Source organism: Arachis hypogaea, chromosome 10 (genome assembly GCF_003086295.3).
Source record: "Arachis hypogaea cultivar Tifrunner chromosome 10, arahy.Tifrunner.gnm2.J5K5, whole genome shotgun sequence".
NCBI classification, from domain to species: domain Eukaryota; kingdom Viridiplantae; phylum Streptophyta; class Magnoliopsida; order Fabales; family Fabaceae; genus Arachis; species Arachis hypogaea.
In genome coordinates, this window is record NC_092045.1 from 114490521 (window position 1) to 114499606 (window position 9086).

The following is a 9086-nucleotide window of genomic DNA, read 5'->3' on the forward strand; positions in this document are numbered from 1 at the left end:
GATCTATTTTTTTTTTCGGGATAAATACTCGGAATTGTTATTAATATATGAGATCTATGTTGATTTTATAAGTATCATGAATATTTTTCTTTTTCTGGTTTTTGCGGTGAAAGAAATTCATAGTTAGATTTATATTTTTGTCTTTTTATTTTTTTTCTTCTGATTAAAATTTTGTGTTTTAACTTAGTAACCGAATTTTATTTGTATAATTAACATTGTTGTTGTAAATTTTATAATATGCCAGCTTTTATTTAAGTCCTAACAAGTATTTTCACAAAAGACTTAATTATTTTTATAACGGAATAATATGTGAAAATGCAGGATGTAATTAATTAATTACCCGCTAATTCATCAAGACGATAAGTAGAATTAGAAGCAAAGTAGTTTAATTCCATGAAATAATTAAATGGATCATTATTCAGATCATATATTGTTGAATGAGGAAATACTCAAATTTTACATATATCATCTCAATAACTTTAGAAAAATTTAATGATATATGGAAAATTTATAGACCACATTGCCTCTTGTTACAATTTGTGTACTTTTTCTCATATTTTCTTTCCATGAATAAATTGTTTGTAAAAGTACAATGACTCTTTAGGCTTATATTCTGGAACAGTGTGGCCAGCTCCCTGTATCAAATGTAACAAAATAGAATCAACATACATCAAATTAATCTAATATAATTTAGCATAAAATTTAATTTATTTTGTATACAAACCTTTATGGTTAAAAATGTAAGATTGAATTCGTATCCTTGTGTAAACCTTCAACCAAGAAAAGAAACTTAATTAATCAAATTTTGTTGGATCAAATTCATAAGATTGTTAATAAAAGATCTTATTTCCATAGTTATCAAATTCAATTCGATTCGGTTGGTTAGATTAAAAACCTAGTCATCTGCTCTTAGGACATAAATCAAAAGTAGCTTTTTGTCTTTTACTAATTCATGTGTATAAATTATAAAAAATATGAGTGCAAATTGTATTAATTCATATATGTAAATTTTGATAAATATATATACAAATTATATGCTTATTGTGTATAAAACTCCTATAAATATAAGCGTAAATTATTGAGTGAATACCTCATCCGGCCCCTGACAATTACTTCGATAGGACAATAAGACCCCAAGAAAAAAAAATACCCAATCCGGCCCCTGATATTTTTTTTGGACTGATTAGCCATTGTGCAAAAAAAAAAAAACAGCCTAAATCTTTTTGGCACAGGGGCCTCGTCGTCCTTTCGAGATAATTGTCAGGGGTCGGGTTGGATTTTTTTTTTTTGTTAAGGGCCTCGTTGTCTTTCGAAGTAATTGTCAGTGGCTATTTTGGGTTTTATTCTAAATTATTACTAATTAAATACTTACAAAGTATAGGGAGCCAATGACCTAAGCGTACAATGTGTACAATGGAAGTTTAGGAAGTATTAGAGATATGATCATTAGTGTTACATTGTCCTGTCAGGTTACGCTTTTGGGATGAGTGGGTTCATGACATGATATTAAAATTCTAGATCCGAAAGGTCAAAGGTTTGATCCTTGATGAACTCCAAAATTAACTTAAGTTTTTAGGATGAGTGATTTTATGACATGAGATGTTTATTATCCCTGTATTCGGATGGTTATTCTGAATAGTATGGGTGATGTTTATTTTATTCATGAACCAAAGATTTAGTTCATTGTATACATTGTACGCTTAGACCATTAGCTCCCTAGTACCTATTTACCGACCTTATAACATTGCTCGTAAAATTATACACTTACCCGGCAACTTGACCATCTATAAACCAAGGCCTCCATTCATCTATAATCTGATATCCCAATGAACTTGTCCATGCTTGGCTTCCAGTATATGGAACACACAAGTCATGATCACCACTGCCAACACACAATAGTTTTTGCATTCTTACTTGTTAATTAAGCAACCAAAAAGTAGATGATTTAGAATTCAACATTTTAGAATTTACTAGCACAATTTATTATTTTTGGCCAACAGTAAAACAGTAAATCTATTAATGTTCAAATATACCAATAAAATGCTAGTATAAGTAAAAAATTGTTGGCTTTTAAACCTTTTTTTCTCTTTTATGTGTGTTAATTTTTTGTAGGATGAAAATAAATTTGAGAAAATTCACCTAAATATAAGTGCTCGATAACCGCTGAAAGTTAGGTATTGGTGATACTTGATCATGCTTCCAAGAGTATGGTGGTAAGAAAGTTGGTCCGTGCATAACACCCATTTGTTAACCAAACTTTTCTGTTTTGATACAATCATAATTATAATTTGTTAGTACTTTTTGTGCTTTCCAATAAATAGTTTATTTTAAAAAATTAAACCGACAGGATAAGATATATAAATAATTAATTTTAATATTATGTCATAAAATACTTATACTAAAAGTTTAATATAATGTAAGTTAGAGTAATATATGAAGATATATAAATTGTTATATCTCTAACAATGCTATAACATAATTTTTTGAGAAATCTTACATCTGCTGTGTGAATTGCTTTTCTAACTGCATCATTGTTCAACCATAAGAAAGCAACTTCATCATCCTATGGATAATAATGACTTGTCATTTTATTTTACAAACATGGAATAATGATGAATGTAGGAAATCACAGGAAATATAAATCAATAATGTTGAAAATTAAAAGTGGGTATATACTTTATAAGTACGTTTGGTTTACGTTTTTATTTTAATATTTTTATTTTAAAATTTTTATGATAAAAATAATAAAATTTTATTTTTTACTTTTACTTTTTATTTTTTTCTTTTCTTTATATCTCACAAAATATTAAAAATTAAAACAGAAAATAAAAACACAAATAAAAAATATCTTTATAAATAACAACTTTCCAAAATGTTGGTTTCCTTTCAATTCATAGAAAATGCAATGCTTAACAAGGATGAAAAAACTTAATTATACCTGATGATGATGATGATATGATGATGATGATGATGATGATGATGATGATGATGATGATGATGATGATGATGATGATGATGATGATGATGATGATGATGATGATGATGATGATGATGATGATGATGATGATGATGATGATGATGATGATGATGATGATGATGATGATGATGATGATGATGATGTGCAGTTGATTTCATGTGAAGTTGATAATCGAGTGTCGTCAAATGATTTGACAGGTTTGACTAAATTATCATTTAACGACTTTCAACTATTAACTTCACATAAAATTAACTGTAGATCTGTAACTGAGTTTTCACCTAAAAAGAAATGCAAAGCAAATTAAAGTAACATACAGTGCATGGAACATTAGCACCTCCATGGATGAGTTGTGGCCAAGATGGGACAATTCCATTTTTGACAATAGCTCCATGAGGCCATGCACGACCAAACATTCTCTTCCTAACTGGCAAACCTCTCTCTGTTACACCCAATTGCTTAAAGCTTTCTGGCAACCTATTATTATTAGGTATTGTCCTTGCGTCTGTTCCATTGCTATGGTAACATGGTTCCAAAATGTTATATATGTTTAGCCCACTAATAAGCTGAAATAACCATAATCATCATTAATTAGAGCATTAGAGAACAATATTATAGGAACGGGTTAGCCCGGCTCATTTAGACCCGACCCGTTAAGTTTATGGGTTAAATACGCTGGTCCATTTAAGTTCGTTTTATTTGTGGATCAGAATTTTTTAGCCTGGATAGTTCATGATCAGCCCGATGAGTTAAGCGGGCTAGCCCGACCCATTTAGGCTCGACCTGTTAAGCTTATACGTTAAATGCGCTGGTCCATTTAAGTTCGTTTTATTTGCGGACCAGAATTTTCTAGCCTGGATCGTTTATGGTCAGCCCAATTGGTTAAACGGGCTAGCCCATTTATCATTTAATTTTATTTTTTGAAAAATATTTTGACAAAAAATATCACTTTTAGGTAAAAAATATTTAAAAATAACAATTTTTTAGTTGATGGGTTGGATTTTCAGGTCAGATCGAGAGAAATATCAGCTAAAAGTGTTTTTTTTTTGAACAAAATGTAAAAAAAAAAATAAACGGGCCACTCATTTAGCCCGCGAGCTAGCCCGTTTAACCCATCATTTTTTTCAGATTAATCAAGCTCAACCCGTTTGGCCCAAAATTTAAATTGACTTAATTTTAGAGATAAAACCCGCCCATTTAAATAGATAAACGTACTGGCCTAATAGATTTAGCCTATTTTAGCGCCCTAAATATTAGATCATTTCATTGTAATTTCCACCATTGTCTTATAATAATTGAATTACCTGGTTTACTTTAAGAAGTTGTGATGCGCAACCCTTAGTTTGAGGATTGTAGTAGCTTCCTTTGCAAACACTTTCTGTCTCCTACATCATGTACCATTTTATAATGAAGAACTTCCTAATTGAATATTAACTTAAAAAATGTTAAAATTATATAATAATTTTTCTTAATATAACTTTTTTGAAAAAATAAAAAATGAGCCAACCTATTTAATTCGTCAATTGGACTAGTCAGGTCGAACCAATATTTTTTTTAATTTGTCAAAAAATAATGAATAAACCTGATTTTTCAAATTTATTCAGACTCGCTCACTCCTTTAACAACTCTGGTAGTTAGGGTTTAGGGGTAAATTAAATTAGGTTAATATAATATAAAGTTGTCATAACTAATGATATACCTTGAATATTTCTTCAGAAATAAGACCCATCCCATATGCAAACGGAACAAGAGCATTGCCATCAAATTTATCATCACAAACACCATTTCCTATCATGTAACCCTACAATAGAAATATAAATGAATTCGGATTGTATTAGGTACCAACTTGAAACCATATATAATATGGTGAAAATTCAGGTGCAGTCGACTTCACGTGAAGTTGATATTTGAGAGCCGTTAGATGATTTGACTGATTTGACTAAATTGTCATTTAACGGCTATCAAATATCAACTTCACATGAGTTTTTACCATTATACATGTGAATTGTGATCACTTAATAAAGTAAAGGATCAAGACCTTGAAATTTATTTTTGGCTGCATCCTTGCTTCATCAATTCCTGAGAAAGATAGAACAAAAATATAATAATTGTGATTCTAAATTCTAACACATGAAATTCAACACTTTCAGTTTAATTTCATGACATAAGTTATTACCTTTCACTATGTTATTAGCAAGAGTAGGCACATAAATCCCAGCAAATGATTCTCCAGCTAAGAAAAATTGGTTGTGTTGGAACTCAGGGTACAGTTGAAACCACTGGTTTAATTTGTTCAGGAATAAAAGCATAAGCATTCATTGATTTTATTTGAATATTTTTATTTTGTTTTATTTTTCGAAACTAGTAAATAGATCTCTAATTATTTTTCATATGAACAAATAAAATTTTAACATAAATTAAATACTTATATATCTTGGTTTTTGAGTCATATAAATTTGTTTATTGAAATTCATGGATTCTTTTATTAGTGATCAAGAACACATAAGTATTTAATTTTAAGTTACGTACTTTTATCATAAAATAGTTTTTTACATACATCTAATAATCAAATAAAATCACATCAGTAAAAATAAAATACATAAATGATCATTTAAAAAAAATAGATGTGATTGAACGGTGGTCGTAAAACGTTTTATATTATTAATATATCAAAAATTAAACTATCTAAAAATTTATATATTTTATAAAAGAATGTAAAAAATCTATGACAACCTTAAGGAGAAAAACGTGTGTATCATGGGCAACTCTTATATCCCCAGTTTCATAAGCTGATTCATTTTTTGCGTAAGAGAACCCAACTCCAGCAGGAGAATCCAAGTATATGATATTTGAAACCTATAATAAAAAAAAAGGAGGTTGAATTATTTATATGTACAATTTGTTACAACAAATTATGTAAGTTTTTTAGTTGAATATAATAATACAATTTATTACAAGAAGAAACACATGTAAGAGAGAGTTAGAGACACAAAAGAAAATAATTTTCATACCTTTGACCAACTATATTTGTTGAGAGTCAACTTAGGCAAGACTCCTTTAGCCTTTGGTTTTTCAAAATTAAATGGACCTGAAACATATACAAATAAGAAAAATATACCATAGAAGAATGATTAGAATATCTGGATAATAGGTGCTGAAACATTGGTAGAAAGACAGCTTTTCGACAGATGCCATTTTGTGGCGATTAATAATCGCTGCCATTTATAAGTAGACTGGTTTATAGTTCAGCAGCAGTTAGAATTGTCGCAGAAATATATCGCAATAAAATACTATTTAGTAGTGGTTATTTCAACGGTTACTATTAATTGCTGCTAAAAATTTATTCACACGCTATCTTTCAGCGGATTGATAATCGTTGCTGCTATTCGACTCTATAATCGCTACTAACTATCGGATATAGTACCGTGAATGATGTAATAATATATAATTTTTAAAATATAATTTTTTATTAAATAATCAAATCCGTATAATAGACAAATAATTAAATTTGTTTACCGTAGTATGATAAAAAATTATGAGATGTTAAGTATGTATTCTTATATACAATATTTGATTAATTAGTGATTATTTTTTATATAAAAATATAATTTGTATACTAAAATCGGTTATTAAAAATTAGTGATTTATATATGGTTAAATTTCAAAGCATTTTTTTATTTATATTAAATAAATATAATATTTATGAAAATGAATAAATTGTGAGATATTATAAAAATGTATTTTGGGATATATCTCAGAAGTTGAGAGAATAATTACAACATAGATATATTTCAAATGCTGTGATAGGGTCACGACGAATCACATCTTAAATACATTATCTAAGATACGTATATGAGTTGATATTGAATATTGAACATCTGAGATATACGCATTTTATAATGGGATCTCAATATCCGAGATATGTCCATTTTATAATTGTCTCGAGAATATATTTTTATTATTATTTCACCATTTATTTATTTTCGTAAATACTATATTTATTTAATTTAAATAAAAAAATCTAATTCCAAAATTTATTTAAGTATGTAATTGAACAGATCAGTAGTAAAAAACAAAACAAAAATCTTTTAATATGGAAAATAGATAGATTAGGATGAAAATGTTATCGTTAAAAGGTAGAAATGGAAAAGCAAAATAATAGAGTACTACAAAACCTTACCATGCTCATATACAAAACCATCGAAGCTGGAACAACCGGGTCCACCATTAAGCCATAGAACCACCGGGTCCTTTTTCGGGTCGGACTCTGATTCAACAAAATAATAATATAGGTTCTTTCCATGATCTTCATCTACCGTCACATACCTTGATTCACCAAATTAAGAGTAAAAATATAAGAATTTTTGCAATTCAATATTTCATATATGTATTTATATATCCATCTTAAAAATTACAATTAGAGGTCGTTAGCGAAAAAACTCGCTCCATTAAAAATCTATTTTTTAGTGATGAGTTGACCCGTCTCACCTTACTTAATAAGATGGTGTTAACATGAGTAAAATCTCATCTCGGTCCGTTTAACAGCGGGTTAGTAGGTCAAACTCGCAAAATCTTTTTTTTTATTTTTTTTGCTATTAAATATTAAACAATATAAATTACAAAAAAAATTAAATAATATATATAATTTTTTAATTATTTTAAGAAATTTATAATTTTTAAATTAATAAATATTAAAATTTTTATAATTATAAATATGTAATAAACATAATTATAAATTGAGTTTTTTAAAACAAAATAATAAAACTAAAATTGTCCAAAGTAAAATAAATATTATATAAAATATAAAAATTAAACATCTACAAGTTTAGAACATAATCAGTCAAATGTAAAATTTAATCTAAAACACTAAATTAGAACATCTTTAAAAAAATTCTAAGTCCGGCAGAAAAGTTCGCTCGCTCCGCCAAAGTCCACGATTTAAAGGGTGTGAAATTAGACAAGCTTTTGATGTGTATTAGTCTCTATTTTTTTTATCAAATTATGCAGATCGACTTAACAAATTTAAACCCATTTACCACCCCTAATTATAATCTTAATTATTAAAAGATTCTGTGTGCGTTTAATTTAGCTTTTGCAAAATTAGATGTTTCAATTTGTTCATGAAATATCTAACTAACAGATAATCAATCTCAATGTTATATCTAACTAATTAAAACTATACAAATGAAATCACACTTACTCCTTTCTATAAAGATGTATGCAGATTAGATCGAATTGAGCTAGAATTTTAATTTTATACCCACTAAAAAATCAAATTTAATATACACCTTTTTTTTTTTTTACCTTTAGATCTGATCCAATTTAACAAATTTTGGATATCCAAATACGAGACATTTTAAAATTTAAAAAAAATAATAAACGTTGTTTGTAATTACTAAATATTAGTTGCTTAAATAATATAGATAAAATAACTAATATTAAAAAAAACAATCTAATAAATATTTTTTTATCAGATAATATCTAATTCAAAATAGTTATAAATCAGATCTAAAATTATTCGATAATCTATGTTATCTGTAAAATTTAAATTCAATCGATGTATTTCACTGATTGAATTTCTTTCTATATGCTCTTATTTTTATAGATATTTTGATTTATAAATATGTAATAACTAAAAATAAACTAATAAAGCATATAATTTGTTGATAGAGTTATTTGAGTACCCGGCATAGTGTTTGGAAGGTAGTTTTCCATCAAACCCTGGAACTTGATTCACAAGATTTTTTGTGGGTGCTGATTGAGTCACCAAGAAAAAGTGAAATAAGAATAAGCTCACAATTCTATTGGCACCAACCATCTTTGATTACTGCTAACTAAATCTACAAAAGATACAGTGTAATCACAGCTATACATATATATAGTTAGAAAGGTATCCAATACATTAATTGCAATAAATACATAAATATTATTAACAAAAGTACAGAAACATTTTTAATGCAAATAAATCCACGGTTCAAAATAACATTAATTACCTATATAAAAGATCAGTAAATAATTAACTATCACATATAAAAATATACTTATTATTCTTGACACAAGTACACAAAATTTTTTAATGAGAATTCACAGTTTACGTATAGAAATATGTATT

General features: G+C 27.5%; 1 protein-coding gene across 1 annotated transcript; it reads right to left on the reverse strand.

The window, feature by feature from the left end:
- Positions 1-384: 384 nt before the first annotated feature.
- On the reverse strand, positions 385-8808 carry LOC112716877 (serine carboxypeptidase-like 20). The gene is made up of 14 exons (XM_025768904.3): positions 8659-8808; positions 7155-7300; positions 5986-6062; positions 5708-5830; positions 5151-5253; positions 5013-5053; positions 4674-4775; positions 4279-4359; positions 3292-3540; positions 2498-2563; positions 2140-2261; positions 1769-1882; positions 725-770; positions 385-635 (listed from the first exon to the last, which is right to left on the reverse strand). The coding sequence occupies exons 1-14, from the start codon at positions 8790-8792 to the stop codon at positions 552-554; spliced, it is 1488 nt and encodes a 495-aa protein (XP_025624689.1). The 5' UTR covers positions 8793-8808; the 3' UTR covers positions 385-551.
- Positions 8809-9086: the final 278 nt, after the last annotated feature.